The 17,628-nt window shown below is 39.9% G+C and overlaps 1 protein-coding gene across 1 annotated transcript; it reads left to right on the top strand.

Annotated features, from left to right (window-relative positions):
* The first annotated feature begins 396 nt into the window (after positions 1-396).
* On the top strand, positions 397-4,734 carry FAM237B (family with sequence similarity 237 member B). Its single transcript, XM_044678735.1, has 3 exons — positions 397-999; positions 2,928-3,307; positions 4,179-4,734. The coding sequence occupies exons 2-3, from the start codon at positions 2,945-2,947 to the stop codon at positions 4,257-4,259; spliced, it is 444 nt and encodes a 147-aa protein (XP_044534670.1). The 5' UTR covers positions 397-999; positions 2,928-2,944; the 3' UTR covers positions 4,260-4,734.
* Positions 4,735-17,628: the final 12,894 nt, after the last annotated feature.

The following is a 17,628-nucleotide window of genomic DNA, read 5'->3' on the forward strand; positions in this document are numbered from 1 at the left end:
GGTTGTGTGTGTTGGTTTATGGCGGGGGTGTGTGTGTGTGTGTGTGTGTGTTGATGGTGGGGACACATGTGTGCATCTGGGTGGTAGATGGAAAGGGTGTGTTGGTTTATGGCAGGGGTATGTGTGTGCGTCTGGGTGGTGGATGGAAGGTGTGTGTGTGTGCGCGCGCGCGCATTGGTTTATGGCGGGGGTATAAGAGTGTGTGTGTGTGTGTGTGTGTGTGTGTGTGTGTGTGTGTGTTGGTTTATGGTGGGGACACGTGTGCATCTGGGTGGTAGATGGAAAGGATGTGTGTTGGTTTATGGCGGGGGTATGTGCTTGCGTCTGGGTGGTGGATGGAAAGGGTGTGTGTGTGTGTGTGTGTGTGTGTGTGGTGGTTTATGGTGGGGACACGTGTGTGCGTCTGGGCGGTGGATGGAGCGGGTTGTGTGTGTTGGTTTATGGCGGGGGTATGTGCGTGCCTCCTAAGGATGGATGGAAGGTGTGTGCACACGGGTGTGTTGGTGGATGGAGCCCGCTCCAGAGATATCCAGGGCTGGGGCTGAAGGGGATGGAGAGGAGGAAAAAAAAAAAAAAAAAAAAAAAAGGACAATCCACCTCGTCCATCTGGGATTTCAAGCAAATGAGTGTCCCCAGAGCTGGTCCTCTCTGTCCTGGCTAAGTGGGGAGACCTGAGAGCCTGACTCAGCCTGGGAGGCGGGTGGGCAGCGCAGCTCCTAGCAGCCTAGGTGAACCCAGGGAGAGGGTGGGGCTTGGAGACGCCTGAGGCGGGGGAGGCAGGAAGGGCTCTCTTTTCTCCTCTCTCTGGACTCCAGCATTAGCCTCCTAGAATCCACAGAGGCGGAGGGAGGTCTGACCTCGCTGAGTTCGGAGTAGGAAGAGCTGGACTCCTCGCCCCGCGGCAGCTGGTGCTCCTCAGCCCTTTCCGAGTGTGCCACCGCTGTCTCTGCATCTGCAGCCGCTGCCTCCCCGCAGCGTGCCCACCTGCCACTCCAGCAGGTACGGCAAGTAAGGGTTTGAAGCCTCAGGCTCACCCAGGTGAACGCACTGAACCGCGCGCAGGTAGAGCAGAGCCCGAGAACGGGGCCGAAGTCCCGGTCCTCCATCCTCTAGGGCTGGTCATTGAATCCAACCCTCCCATTTCCAGATGAAGAAACTGAGGCATCAAGACATTACATGACTTGTCCAGTTTCATACAGGTAGTAAGTAATAGTTGGAAAATTCGACCCTAGGTCATTTGGCTCCTAATCCCCGGGGTGTTATGCATAGTTTAAAACTGGATAATAATACCCCCTTGGGGAGGTCTAGTGCTGCAGAGGGATTCTTTTTCAGGTGATAGACTCGCTCTGGGGTTCGTAGCTTGGGGTCCAAGAACTTTTTAACTAAACGGATCATTGCAATATCTTTAATTTTCCATGTAATCCTCTGTATGTTATTTTGTGCATTTAAAAACATTATTGTGAGCCGGGTCCATAGGCTTCACTAGACTACCAAAGGGGTCCATGACACAAAAAAAGGTTAAGATCCCCTGGCTAAGGCGGTTCCGAGGGGCCTTCCAATGGTGATCACAAAAGAAGAGACACTCGAGCCCAGACTAAACTGAACTCTGCTTTTTCCTTTTCAGAGCATGGAATTAGGGAAGGCATTCACTACATCTTCCTCTGTGTGGATGCTGAGATTTTCTTGAGAGGGTGGGGGGAAAGGTGCTTTCAGGAGCATTATCTCCCAAATATGACCCAAATTGGAACCTACAGTCCAACGTGGGTATTCTGGAAAGTGTAAAATAGTGTGAAATCTGAAATTTAAATTTATTTGAGGAGGATCAGATCTGTAGCCCTCTGGCCCACCTTTTTTTTTTTCTTTCCAGAGGTTTTTCAAAGACTTTCAAGGTTTCTGGCAATCTGACATCTAATTTACCTTGAATCATCATAAATATTTCTAGTTTCCTAAGTCTGTTATTGGGAGTGTGTGTAGGTTAGTAGTTTTATTTTTAAATCCTTACTTTCTCTCTTAGTAACCACTCTGACAGAAGGACAAGGGTTAGGCAAATGGAGTTAAATGACTTGCCTAGGGTCACACAGCTAGGAAATGTATCAGGCCTAAGCTAGTAGTTTTATTGATTTTTTTTTTTTTGTCTTTAGACTCCCAACTGGGATTGCTCAGTGTTTCAGACTGATTTTGAGATAGCCCAGAGAGTTCAACTGCCAAAGAAAAGAGGGAAAAGAAGCAGGGTAGATGATATGTCCAACATTATATTTCCTTATAGAATACCTTAGAATTATTTTCATTTCATTTATATGTATCCCCAGCTAGAATGAAAACTTCTCCAGGTCAAGGACTGTATCTTCTTACTTTTCAAATCATTATTGAATAAATAAGGAAGGAACTTAATTTGGAAACGAAAGAGTTAAAAATTAATTCATGATTCTATTCCTTTCCAAATTACAGAGTTTGTGATATCTTGGAAAAACCCCAAACAAAGCCTTTGTTCTAAAATGTCTATCCTTTTATCCTTTAAGGCTGTTGCTCCAATTGAAATGAACACTTCCTAAAGGAAAAACACAAAAGAGAGCCTTTATCCATTGGACTTCAATGGATCTATAACTAGCAATTATAAATTTAGTAGTTGGAATAAAGTTCCAACAAAGTTGGACTTCTACTTCCATTTCCAAAAATTTTGAAAATAGACAGTTTCACAGAGCACATTTCAAGGAATTATAAAGGAGGCAAATTTGTTCTAATTTTTAGAGAAATCAATCTGTGTGATATATTGATGGTCAATTTTGCTAGAGTATCCTTAGACCATTCATACAATTATGCATTAGCATTAGACACAGTATATTTTAAAAATAATAAATCTTAGAATGGGGGAGTCATTTTCATGTTATACTTCATTATAAAAGTCATAAAGCATTTTTTCCCTACAGGTCCCTTGCTTGGCAACATGAGCTGTGTTTACAGAAGATGGTGGTACCTCCAGCTGAGCAGCATACTCATGATGAACCTGGTCACTGCCAATTTTGAAATTCAAAAGCAAGCTCTTGCGAGCATCAGTTCGGGGAACCTAGAAGAGATTGATCATGAGTGCTGGGAGCTTTGTTCCATGATGTTGATAGAAATGAAAAAACTGAAGATAGCAAATACTGTTCCTGGATTTTGGAACTTTATGATGTTCTTGCAGAAATCCAACAGACCTCGTCATTATAATATCTTCGTCAACTTAGCCCAGGATTTCTGGAGTATGTATGTAGACTGTGCGCTGTCAAGGGCTCATGGAATGGGAAGAAGACAACTGACCATCCCCCAGGTTCATTTCAACATTTCCATGAAAGATAGTAGGGAAAAAAAAAATTTTTTTAAACCTTTACATTCTGTCTTAGTATCAATTCTAAGATAGAGGAGGAACAAGGTTTAGGAAATTGGGGTTAAATGTCTCATCCAGGGCCACACAGTTAGAAAGTATCTCAGGCAAGATTTGAACCTAGGTCCTTCCAACTCCAAGTCTGGTGTGCTTTGTCTATTGTGCCATCCAGTTGTTCTTGTAGAGAGTAATTTTAATGTACGATTCCCATGAATAGTAATAATTTTTAGTAAAAATTGGATTTCCCCCCCCACACACAGTTTAGCTAATTAGAAAATGTTCCCATATATAGTAATTTGTATAGTTTTATTCTTCACATGTTTTAATTTATATCTCTGAGAAAGTACCTTTAATGTTAAAAGGACGTGGTTTTAATTGATCTTGGAACAGAGTAAATATCAGGAGATCGTTCCAGCAGTTCACTTATTTTCTCAAACAAGCACTGTATGAGATAATCCTGTTGCATAATGTTAGCTTTTTTTTATGCCATCAACATCTTTTTAAAAATTATTTTTATTTTTTTCAGATTACATGTGGACAAAAGTGTTAATATTCATTTTCTGACATTTTGCAATTTATGTTTTCTTCCTTCCTCCCAACTCTCCCCCCTCCCCCAAAGGCATCATACAGTACAGATTTCTATATTTGTCATAAGCCTTTACATCTTTACAAATGAATCTTTTTTTTCTTTTAAATCCAAAAGGAAATGTTTGTTTAAGTTTTGGGGACTGTTAAACAGGAATTAAATGAGGGGTGGTCTAGCATCCTTTGCATTTGCAAGAATCACAATAAACCTTTTCCCTCTTTCCTTTTACAGGGTTGGATCTTACAACGCATTGGTTCTCGGAGCATGGGAGAGAAGACTATTAAAACATCAAACAGGATGATGTCAGTGTGAGATGACATCCTGCTTTCTACTGGGGAAAACCTGAGCTGTCCATGTCCTCGGTATCTTTTCAAGAGGCCTCATATTTTCTGACAGTATTGATGTTTGAAAAAGTATCCCAAAAACCATGATCTCCCTTCTCCTTTCTTTAAAAATAGGCCATGCCCCCCCCCTTTTATTTAATCTCTGGGTTGATTTAGCTCTTTGAATTTGACCTCTGAGTTTCCTCAGGTAACTTGTTAGCATTGAGTCAGTTTCTTTATTTTTGGCATGGCCTTTTTTTAAAAAAATAACACCCTTTTGTTGGATTGGGAACCTTAACTGCAAATGGTAGTTGCTGTAGCTTTGTATATTCACCAAGGAAGCAACATGGCAGCCATCGTTTTCTAAAGCATCGTGTTTGATTATTCATTTAAAAAGAAAGATTATTAAAATGAAATGAAATTAAAATTTAATTTAAAAAGGGATGTTTAAGCTCAATGAAGTTTTAAGCTTCATGTGCCATACGGTTACTGAAATTTGTATTGTATCAACTGTTTAGTCTCATTTATTAAAATACTTTTCTATGCAATGAAGACCATGAATCTTTGTTTTTCTTCAGTGCTGTGGTTTGACTTTCTTAAGGAGAAAAGGGGGGGAGATGGCATATGAAGGAATGGAGGTGGAAAGGGAAGGAATTCTGTTTTATGGGCATAATAACATTTGTAAACCCTTCACAAACTGGCCCCCAAACTGTCTTTCCAGCTTTTTTTTTTCCACATTAATTTTCACTATGCACACTTCAGTCAGATCAGACTTGCCTTCTTATTGCTTCTCATACATGACACCCCATTTCCCCCTTTTGTGCCTTTGCACACCCCATGTCTGGATCAGTCTTCCTCACTTGATCTCTTAGCATCCTGAGATTCCTTCAAGGTTTGGGATATCACCACCTTTCTATAGGAGGTTTCCTGCTTCTACTGGATGCTCCCACCTTCCTCTCAAAATCAACCTCCAAGTTTCTCGAGGACAAAGATAGTTTTTAATTTTGACTTCATATCCCCAGAACAGCGACTGCCACTCATTAGGTGCCTAAGTAAATGCTTATTGGTTGATTAGCTATATCCCTTTTTGTTTTTATGCACAGAAGACAAGAAATATTTCCTATTAACATTCTCCTAAGTGGAAAATATTTTATACTTCTTTATTGCAAGAAGGTGAAGCAATCACTTTACATCCACTTGTTCAGCTTACCCATTTAGGGCATTTTGGCCCTGGGACAAATTCATGGTGGGGCTGAGCAAAGGGTTGATGTGGTGGTCATTTGAGAAGATTGAGGAACTTAGTGGTCAAGGAGGTAGAAAGGAATCCTGGTTTGATATTGGGAGGAAGAGAATCGAGTCAGGAACTGAGCTTAATGGGCAGATGGGAGCATGACCTGGAGACTCTAAGATGACAACAAAGATTTAGATAGATTAAAGTGAAATTTGGACGTGGCACTGAGTATCAAAGATATTTCTCCTCTGGTCTTTTGAGTCCTTGAGCGTATGAGAGGAGCTGGTACTAGAGAGTATATCAAGAGATATGATGCCTTTGGGAATATGTTAGGTTTCAGAGGACACCAACAGATGTAAGGAATTTTGTAAAAGCAACTCTAGGATCATCATTATTATTATTTTTAAGTTATTATTTTAAAATTATTTTTATTTTAAAAATGTGATTTTTAAATTATTATTTTTAAAATTATTTGAAAAAAATTTTTCCCAAGGTTACATGATTCTTGTTTCTCTCCCCTCTTCCCTCCCCCCTGCTGGAGTTGGCAAGCAATTTCACTGGGTTATACATATATATTATCACTCAAGTCCTATTAATTTTAATTTTTCCCAGGGAATCACAGAGTTAGAGTGAGAAGGAACCTCAGGGTTTATTAAGGCTCCATTTTCCACAGAAGGAAACTGAGGCCTCTAAAGAAATAAAGTTATTTGCCTCAGGTTACAGAACAAGTAAGTATCAGAGCTGGGATTCCAACCAGCTCCTCTGACTCTTCCCACCTATTGTAATAAAGGCCAGGCCCAGAAAGTAAAGTGGAAATAAAGAAAAGAGGAGACAGAGTAGAAAACAGAAGGATTGAGTTGTCATAAAGGGAATATGGGAGTGAGGAGAGGGGGCAAGAGTCGCTGCTGGAACCAGAGGACCCAACAGCCTTTGGGGCCATCTTTTCTCCTGGATCTGTATTGTTTCTGAGAGTATCCCTTGTGGTTTGGGTCCTTGAGCCAGGTAGGGGAACGAAGACCAATCTTCCCCACCTCTTGGGCAAATCTGGATTCATTGAAGGGTATTATGGCTGTGGGACCATTGGAGTAGCCTCATGGGGAGGGAATCCACTATTCTAGGGGGTGGCACTGAGAGTCGGGGACAGGAAAGACACCCCTTCCCCAAAATCAGCATCAGGGGCACCATGATTCGTTCTAGACAAAAACATAAAAGCTTTGAGATCGGTGTAGCTAACATCCCTCCAAAATGGGAGCCAATGTAACCACTAATCATAATAACTTGCGTTTTATATGCTTTAAGGTTTACAAAGCATTGCATTATCACCTCCAAAAGGTAGATGGAAGCCTGTGTGACAGATGAGGAAACTGAGGTTCAGAAATAAATGACTTTCCCCTGCTCACAAAGCTGCGCCAGGGGTAGGATTTGAAGCTCTTTGCATTACCCAACTTCTCACAAAGGCACAGGAGATGTTGTCATGGCATATGAAAATATATATTGAATGTTTCTTTCTTTTCCTGGAAATTGGAGTTGCTTCCTCAATCCTTTAGCTGATGTACAGGTCTATGTCCTGTTCTGAGAAAAACATTTCCGCTTAAATTAGGCCAAAAGCACAGAGTAGGGACAGGGATAAAACCTAGATTATGGAGTCATTTTTGTTTTGTTCATGCTGTGTAGTTGTGGCTTCAGTGAGTGTCAGGGGACTCATAAGGTACATCTCGTGCTTTCCCTACATCCTACTGAAAGGCAGGTTATTTTTAGGCTGAATGACTGGTTGCTTTTCTCCCATTTAGCAGAGATGGGATTGATTAATAGTAAGTAGTCCATCCATTGAAAGGTTATGATGAAAGCAGATTTGGACCTTCTGGGTAATCGAAATTCAATATAAAGAATTTCATCAGGGGATCCGAGTTTAGGTTTTGTCCTTGATGCTGTTTTGATCACTCTGCCCCTTTATACTCATTGCAGGCACTTAGAAATCCGACTGTTCTGCTCCCCCAAAAGATCTTTCTTTTGCTCTGGCTCTATGATTCTATTTCGTTGATATAAGAACACCTTCTATCAATGAGCAGTTAAGTGAATTAATTGCTCTGGGCGTCATAATTGGTGTATCTACAAGACTGGACTTGAATGCCATGCCATCTCACATTCTCTATTCAATAACCTTCTGTGATCTCAATGATTTGAAGGTTCCCTCTAATGTTTCAGGACACAACCTTTCCATGGTCACCTACCCTTGTGAGATTTATTCATTTCCTCCCATGATTCTACCATAGAAGGTCTACATGCTGTGCAGAAAACCTCCTTTGCATGATTTAGAGTTGGGGTTTACGGGAAGGGAATAAGTAGCTCTATTGGAGACCTACTATGTGTGCCAGGTGCTATACCAAACACTTTTGACATTTATTATCTCATAAATAGCTCTTGGGTAACTGCTGACATTCGTAGAGAACTTCAACATTTGCAAAACCTTTTGCATACATGTTCTCACCTGATTCTCACAACAAACCTATGAAGCAATATGGCCATTATTTTGCACATGAGGAAACTGAGGCAGGCCCAGAGAAATTGATTGACTGGCACAGGTTCAGATTGGGTAATGTTCCAATGACTATGCTTCTAGGAGAGGCTGTATCTACTATAAGAGGAAATATGGGATAGTGGATAAGAGTGCTGGACTTAGAATCCAAAGAGTCCGGCGTTTGAATTCTATCTCTGCTTTGAGGCTCACTGAACATTACTTTTCTCATCTCTAAAAGGGAAACAAAAATATCTGTATTCCCAGAATCATCATGAAGTTCCAATAGGACAAAATAAAAAGAGCATTTTGTAAGTTTCAGAGTGCTATTTAACCCTAAGATATTATTATGCCATAACACGTCTTCCCTGGAGAATTCAGTTTATTTAAAATGAACATACAGAGCACACAAATTCAAAATATTGTAGAGGGAGCCCAGGTGTGTGAAAGACGATTGTTAGGAAAAGAAATGGGTTCCAGTTCTGAATGAATCCTAAAATCATACAAACAAGTCTAATCTCTCTCTCTCTTTTAAACCCTTACTTTCTCTGTTTTAGAATCAATACTTTGTATTAGTTCTAAGGGCTCACATAGCTAGGAAGTGTCTGAGGTCAGATTTGAACCCAGGATCTCCTGCCTATAGGCTTGACTTTTATCCACTGAGCCACCTAGCTGCCTCCTCTAATTTCTTTTTCTTTTTCTTTTTTTTTTTTAAACCCTTAACTTCTGTGTATTGACTTATAGGTGGAAGAGTGGTAAGGGTAGGCAATGGGGGTCAAGTGACTTGCCCAGGGTCACACAGCTGGGAAGTGTCTGAGGCCGGATTTGAACCTAGGACCTCCCGTCTCTAGGCCTGGCTTTCAATCCACTGAGCTACCCAGCTGCCCCTCTAATTTCTTTTTTATGAAATGGTCTTCAAAGGTATGAAGGCAACTAGCTATTTCTCTACCAAGCTAAAACTCAAAGATGACCAAAATGGCAACAAGATCACAACCTGTAAAGTTTTCTCCATATCTTTGGATGTAATGCATAAGAATATGGTGCATCCTTCTCTGAATATTACCTGGGACAGTGATGTAGTGTGAAGAGCAAAACACTGCTAGTTTTTCCATTACTTCCTCAATATGGCATAATTGCTGAACCTTCCCACCATCCTGGATACCTTCTTTTGAATACACACCAACTGCTTAAAATGGGGCTTCCAGGACTAAGCTCACTCACTTAGTCTAACCAAGAAGCACTTCTTTAGTGCCTGTTCTGTACCAGGATAGGGATGAGGATACAGTGCATAGGATGAAACAATCCCTTCTCTATTTAGATGTAGAATGTAAGATCTGGAAGTCATAGGAAAGACCAAAGTCTTCATTTCGCAACTAAAGAGACTGAGACAGAGAAAGAGAGAGAGGGGACTTGTTAAAAATCACACAGCATGTTAGTGGAAAAAGATGAGTTTTGAACCTATATTCCCTGACACCTAAGAACAGAGAAGATTCCACTGTTAGTCAGCCTCATTGACTAGCTGTATAAAATGGTGCAAATCACTTGAGCTCTGTGTTTCTGTTTGTTCTTTTGTAAAATAGAGATATTACTCAAATAAGGACATATATTCAAATATTCAAACTTGTTCTCTCTATCTCACAGGATCATTGTGTGGAAACTCCTGTAAAAAAATATGAGGTACTGCCATCAAACAAGGTCTCATAGCTACATAGGGGCCAGAACCATGAGCAGGTCTTCTTGGCTCTTTCCACACGTCCCTAAAAATTAAACTCTGATGAAATCATTCCTTTGGCTCAAAAACTCTGAATGATGATTGCTCATTGCTTATCGAAATAAAGTTTAAATTCCTTAGCCTAAAATTCAAGATGTTTCACGACTGGATCATGACCTACTCATTGTTTAATTATTTTCAGTCATGTCCAACTCTTTGTGACCTCTTTTGAGGTTTTCTTAGTAAAGACATTGGAGTGCTTTGCCATCTCCTTCTCTAGTGTGTCCCATTTTATAGGTAAGAAGAATGAGGCAAACAGGATTAAGTGATTTTCCCAGGATCACATTTAGTAATGTCTGAGGCTGGATTTAAACTCTGGGATCCCTGATTCTTGGCTCAGTACTCTTTCTATTGTGCCACCTAGCTGTCCATGACCTCCTTTACTAATTGGGAAATGGAGGCCTTTCTTTACCATAGAGGCCACTGTGTGTACCCCCAAACCCAATCCCGTCTTGTAGCATATGTGGGACAAGAGTTACCTAAGATGGGCATATATGGATGAGGTACAATCAGATGTAGAAAAGTCTAAATAGATGATATGAAAGAGAGAGGAAAGGAAAGGGGAAAGAGGGGAAAAAACGGGAAGGGGAAAGAAGTCCAGAGAATAAGTTTTTGGAGCTGATGTAAGGAAATGCCTTCCTCATTCATGAGGCCAAGAACCAGAGAAGGAATCGTAGGCAACCTGAGTGGCTGTAGTATAGAAACAAAAACTAAATACTGGAAAGCAATTATCTGAGCCAAACAAATATTCTTTTAGTAAATCACAGTGTCAGGGTCTAGACTTGTCTCAGGTTGGCCAAAGATCCAGAGCTCATCTGTCAGTTGGTATATAGAGACAGATTCCACAGACCTTCTTTTAAAGGGGGGTGGGGTGGTCTTCTGATTATTTCTTCTCCAAAGGGGCAACTGGAATTTTCATTTTTTTACAGTCTCCTTCAGAAGGTCAGGTCTTTTTCTTATCTCTAGTCTATGAATGAATGATTATCCATTCCATATATGGCGAAAATAAAGACGGCCAAGGTCACTGTAGCTTCAAAGCCAACTGAGATATCATAATGTCTGGACACATTCCAGGATGCTGGAGGACATGTGCAGAACTCCCCTTGGACAAGGATGTTTTTGCAAGGCACTTTAAGGGATTTTCTTTGTTATTTGACTCACAATACTATTATTTATTACTGATTCTCACATGCGATTTTTCAATTATAATTGGGATAATTCCTTACAATTTATCACTAAAATGCTGATTATAGAATAGGATTACTTATAGAGCATATGCAGTTATACAGAGGTATAAAATAGTGAATATAAATTGAAGTTGCTTAATTAGGTTATCTTTTACAGTAGCCAAGATGCAACTTGGAAAAGAGGAGCAAATAAGATCTGGGAAGATTTTATCGAACCTGGCAGTGTTGACATCTCAAATCTACCTCAGGTTAGGAATCTGAGTAACTCTGTAAAACTGAAATATGAAAATATAATGTAAAACATATTACAGTTTGTACTCGCATTCTTTCGATTCTAGTGTCTTCCTTCTGTTGATTATTTCCCGTTTTGGTTATATGTACCTCATTTGTACATAGTTATTTTTGCATGTTGTAATAATTCCATTAGATTGTAAAATCCTCAAAGGCAGGGATTATCTTTTGCCTTTCTTTAGATATCCATTAGCACAGTGCCTGGCATTTAATTCTTTTTTTTTTTAAACCCTTACCTTCCATTTTGGAATCAATACTGTATATTGGTTCCAAGGCAGAAGAGTGGTAAGGGTGGGCAATGGGGGGGTCAAGTGACTTGCCCAGGGTCACACAGCTAGGAAGTGTCTGAGGCCGGATTTGAACCTAGGACCTCCTGTCTCTAGGTCTGGCTCTCAATCCACTGAGCTACCCAGCTGCCCCCTTAATAAATTCTTATTGATATAAGTCAGTATATTAGATAGGGATGATGAGTACTCCGTAGACAAGTCCCTTAACCTCTCCAAGGCTCAACCTTCTTAACTATAAATTATTAATATTTGAAACCTCTACATTGCATGATTGTTATGGAGATCAAGAGTTATAGGAATTTTGATTTACTATATAAATTAGTATTATTTTTGTTCTTGTTGTGAATGACCAAGTGTGGTAGTGGCAAAACCACTCAGTCAGGGCCTCAGAAACCATTCCTAGAGTCAGAAAGACTGCTATGTCAGAAAAAGTTCTCTTAGCCTCATTGAGGCTACCCAATACCAGGCTCCAAAAAATGAGACCTATAGTAGCCAAGATGATACTTGGCAAAGAGGAGCAAATAAGATCTTCGAAGATTTTATTGAACCTGAGGTCTCAGGGCCTTCCATGCCAGGCAATGTCAAAAGGTCCAGGATCTTAGATATCAGGTCAGTATAACTATGTCCCAGGGAAAATCCTCCTTTGTTTATTATATCTTCCCCTACTTTTGTCCTCATGTTGCTCAATATTACCATCCTTCCATAGCTTTCCTCTTCTGCTCTACCATTCCATTCATGCATGAATGAAGTCTTCATTTTCTTCCTATCCTCTGCACCCATGGCCATTTATTCCTAAACTTGGCTGTTTATTCTTTGATGTCCTTAACACATGGGATCAATAAAAAAAGAGTTAGCTTAGCCCTTTCCTCCCCCTTGTCACTTCCAGTCCCCTGCCTTTCAAGACTGTTCAATATCCCCTTTTCCTGTTTCACTCCTTCCCTATATCTTCTCCATCCGTTCCTTTACCCTTGTGATTTCCCTGCCTAGAGGTCATTCTCTTTTCTCTTTTGAGCATTTTAGTACTTGGTTTATGGCCTTTTCACTAGAGATGAGCTGAGGACCAGAGGAGTGACTTAATTTACACAGTATTATAAAGATAATTAGAGAACTAGCCTTTGATTCAAGACATCCGAGTTCTAGAACTAGTATCTTCTCTCCCTAAATGGATGTCCCGGTCAGAGTCTTATCCCAGAGTGCCTTCTCCTTTGGTGGTTTCTATGCCTGCCATTTCCCTTGCTGAATTTACAAGGAGAAGAGTCTTCCACATCCTAGACACCCTAGAAATATTTATTTGATGAATGAAAATGGACAAAGGATCAAATATTGTGCAGATGGTTCCTTATTTCTTAGTGTTCAGAAAGAATGTGAAATAAAGGATCTTATCCCATTAATACCGGCAGAGAAACTAAAGTTGGCCAGTTCACAGTCAAGGGACTGGACCTAACTGTCTGCTGCAGCAAAGCAAAGATTAGGTCTGGTGAGACTGCTGAGCCTCTTGGGCAGATAATCAGAAAACACTGTTGTTGAGAAGGGGCTACAATCTCTTTCAGGTTTAGAGAGGCTGAGAGCCTCCTTTAATCTAACTCTGTGTTTCTGGCTTTGTCATTATTTCAACATGCTTAAAATAGAGTTCATCATTGGGGCACTAAGGGACATGGGAGCAGAAAATTACAGCTATACCAGTGAATAATAGGAAATGATGATGGGTTTATTAGAAGGAATTATTTACTTCAATACTCCAAGTATCTGTAATTTTTTTTGATGAGGGAGCTTTCTCTTCTGACTGATCAAAACCTCCCTGCAATTGATTAGATGTTCTTTGAGAGTTATTATGGCCAAAATAATTCATCATCCTGTCATCCTGTATCCAGACTGGCGATGAGTCTCTCGGTAATTGGTGACAACACTTTACTTTAGACAACAGATACACAGACCTTCAGTGGGTGGCTACAGGAAAATTCTTCTCATATATCTCATTGAATAGGGTCAAGATGAGCCTGGGTTCTAGAAGGCTCTGCTAATTTAAATTCTAGACCCTTTGGGAGTGTTTAGGATTTCCAAAATCCATTGTCCATACTGCTTCAAAGCAGAATTTGATTTAAAAGGTCCCATTCAGAAAGTTCTCTCTTCATTCCCATTAGCAATCAATCAATCCCATTGTGACACAGTCAACTACAACTCAAGGCAGGATATGGTATTGTTATAAGATTGGGGGAAGGGAGGGATCTTGCTGTGTCTATGTTAGCCAAAGGAAATATAAAACCAAGAAGAGAGGGGATGTGTAGATATAAGAGAGAAAGGGCAGAAAAGGTGACAGTGTTAATAAATTTCATTTCATCTTGCCCGGACCCTTAAAAAAACCCTTACCTTCCATCTTAGAATAAATATTGTGTATTGGTTCCAAGGCAAAAGAGTTGTAGGGCTAGGCAATGAAGGTTAAGTGACATGGCCAAGGTCAAACAGCTAGGAAGTGTTTGGGACTAGATTTGAACCCAGGGCCTTGTAGAGATAAAAATTAATATTCAATAACTAAGTATTATATTTCATAGAGTTTTATTAGTAATAAACATAAAAAACTAGAGTGAAAAAGTGCTAAACTAACTTCAGCCATGCTTGTGAAGAAGAGAGAGAGGGAGGAACTACAGAACTTATAAAACAATAACGTGACCACACAGGAGTGGAGGTGCAGGAGAGATTAAAGGGACTTTTTGGGAAATACTGAGGGACTTCTGGGGGATGAAGTCCAAGGTTCAAAATCTCCATTTATACAGCCTCTTGTCTCTCAATCCACTGGGCCATCTCATTGCTCCTTGCCCAGATCCTTTTTACTTTCCTTATTTCTCACTATACCTCCTTTCCAATTACAGCAGCTAGAACAGTCTTATCTGCCCTAGCACCTGCTCACCTCTAGTATCCCGTCCTCCCAGTCTTTCAACAATCCCAACTTCCATGATTTCTGTTTATCCAAATTTCGCATTGGAGAGGGCACACCTTAAACCTCCTCTTCAACTCTGATTCTGGCTCTGATGACTATTCCTTCTCCTAGTATCCTTTACTTCGTTATCATTTATTTCCTGTCCCCTTAGTGTGGGTGCTCCTTAGGGCTCAATCCTTAATGCTTTCTTTTCTCACTAGACTAAATTTTTTTTTTACATAATAAATACCCTTGGCAGTCTAATGAAGTCTAATATTGCTGAGGTTTGTTGCCTTCATTCGTAATTAAAAGAAGTGCTAAATTTAAATTTTGTTATTATTATTGTTCCATTGTTCAGTCATATCTAACTCTTCATGACCCCAGGGACCATATTACACTAATACTGTCTATAGGATTTTCTTGGCAAAGATTTTGTAAATTGCCATTTTCTTCTCCCGTGGATTAAGGCAAACAAAATTAAGTGACTTGCCCAGAATTGCACCACTAATAAGCATTTGAGGTTGAATTTGAGCTCAAGGCTTCCTAACTCCAGATCCAGTGCTCTATCCATCGAGCCACCTAGTTTAGTAAAAATAAAGATGTAATTTTTTCTCATCCAAGTTCATGGAACCCTGAAATCTATACACAATCCCTTTGTGGATCCTAGGTTAAGAACTCTTGCTCTAAGAGGAATCTGTAATATACATCTGGGTTTTGGTTTGTGGACTACAGATTATGAACTCCTTCCCTTGACTTTCTGCCTTGGTAATTTTGCATATTTTCCATAAGTTTAAATGTAATTTCTGTGTAGGTGACTCCCAAATCCAACTCTTGTATCTTGCTTGGATTCCAGTCTCATATCTCCCACTATCTTCCAGATAGTGTCCATTCTAACCTTCGGTATTTCTGTTGAGGGTCTTGCCATCTTCTCAGGCATTGAGGTTCATAACCAGGGAGCCATCCTTGACTCTTCCTTTCTCCTCAACACCATCAGTTGCCAAATTTTGTTGATTCTGCCTCGGAAAAAGCAGGCAAGTCAGCCTAGATAAAGCAGCAAAGTAACCTGAGGGAGAGATGGGAAGCAACAAATGTCAGGAAAATCACCCCTGCCCGCCGACCATCTCTCCTTAGATTCTGATGGAGACAGCTGAGAACCTGAACCCAAGGGCTCTGGGAATAGACACACTAAATAATGATTTTAAAGAAGAGCCATTAACTTCTACTCTGCTCCTGTACTTTAAGGACCATGGACTTATTCCTTCTGACTTGTAGCTGCAACCTTGAATACAAGTGATATCTCCCCTATTAGAACATGGGCTCCTTGAGATAAGGGTCTCTCGCTTTTCTTTTTGTGTCTCCAGCACTTAGCAAAATGCTTTATACACAATAAGTACTTAATACATTATTTTTTAAAATCATTCACAACATCTCTTGCACCCATACCTTCCTTTCCAATTAGATCCCCCTTACCACCTCCTCCTACTTTAGGTCTGCAATACTTTTCACTGCACACAGTAATTGTATTTTTTTTTTTTAATTTTAAACCCTTAACTTCTGTGTAGTGACTTATAGGTGGAAGAGTGGTAAGGGTAGGCAATGGGGGTCAAGTGACTTGCCCAGGGTCACACAGCTGGGAAGTGTCTGAGACCGGATTTGAACCTAGCACCTCCCGTCTCTAGGCCTGGCTCTCAATCCACTGAGCTACCCAGCTGCCCAATTGTATTTTTTTTAATAACCCTTATCTTCTCTTTTAGAACCAATACTAAACATTGATTGAAGAGCAATAAGGGATAGGCAATGGGGCTCAAATGACTTGTCCAGGATCACCTAGATAGGAAGTGTCTGAGGTCAAATTTGAATCCAGGACCTCTTGTCTCCAGTTCTGTCCACCAAGCCACGTAGTTGCTCCTAGTAATTGTCTTTTAAAAAATTATTGCTATTTTCTTTTTCTTACATTACCATGGTATCCCAAGAATTCCTTCCCTTCCCTCTTTACAGATTGCCATTCCATAAGACAAGTCGTATTTTTTTTTTTAGAGGAAAAAAGTTGTCAGCACAACTGATAGGTAAAATACATAAATTCTGAAAACATGTGCTGTGAACCTCCCTGCTACACAGAGGGGAAGTTTGAGGGTATATTCTTATATACCATGATGTTAGTCCCATTTGACCTTTATAATTGTGTTATACTGATTTGATTTTTTTGGTGTGTGGTTGTTCTTTCCATTCAAATTGTTGTTATTGTACATGTTGTTTTCTTGATTTAGCTTACTCTAATTATCTTCTAATAGATTTCCTGCTTCCAATATCTTTCTCTTTCATTTCAACCCATACATTATCTGTCAAAGTTTAGTTTTTACAAAAATATTTCCTTATTCATAAACTTACAGTGGCTTCCTATGACCTATGGGATGAGTTCTGTACTCCTTTGCTTGGCACTTAAAACCCTCTACAACATAGATCCAATTTGTCTCATTCACAGTAAACCCATTCATGAACTTCACCTTCCAACTCAACTAGATGACTAGCTATTTTCTATAACTGACATTCCCTTTCCTACCTCCCCATATTGAAGATATTCTCATTTCATGTTTTACTTCTTTCAGATCAAAGCTCTGGTATCATTTCCTCCCTGAAACCTTCCCCCTACCTTTCTTGCTGGTGTTAGTATTTTCTTTTCCCTCAATTCTTCTTGTATGATACTTTAAAAATTTAAAAATTTTAATATTTTTATTGTCATGCAAAACATACTTCCATATTGGTAATTGTTATAAGAGCAAATTCACACATAACCAAAAACCCAAAATAAAACCAAAAATACACTGATGTGAAAGATGACTCCAACAGGTCTTTGTCTGGAGATGGAGAGCATTCCCCATATCATGTCTTTATGTCCCAGATCATCGCATTGCTGAGAGTAACCAAGTTTTCACAGATAATCATTGTCCAATATTGCTGTTATTGTGTACAATGTTCTCTCTCAGTTCTACTTATTTCACTCTGCATCAGTTCCTGCAAATATTTCCAGCTTTTTCTAAAATCATTTTGCTTATCATTTCTTATAGCACAATAGTATTCCATTACCAACATGTACCACAATTTTTTCAGCTATTCCCCAATTGATGGAAACCCCCTCAATTTCCATTTCTTTGCCATTACAAA

This window comes from Gracilinanus agilis, chromosome 5 (assembly GCF_016433145.1).
Source record: "Gracilinanus agilis isolate LMUSP501 chromosome 5, AgileGrace, whole genome shotgun sequence".
In the NCBI taxonomy this organism is placed as follows: Eukaryota; Metazoa; Chordata; class Mammalia; order Didelphimorphia; family Didelphidae; genus Gracilinanus; species Gracilinanus agilis.

Excerpts from the sequence above, each read along its gene's own strand:
- FAM237B (XM_044678735.1), top strand. The coding sequence starts at position 2,945 with ATGAGCTGTGTTTACAGAAGATGGTGGTACCTCCAGCTGAGCAGCATA. Across the intron at positions 3,308-4,178 it reads GACAACTGACCATCCCCCAG|GGTTGGATCTTACAACGCAT; the intron begins GTTCATTTCAAC and ends TTCCTTTTACAG.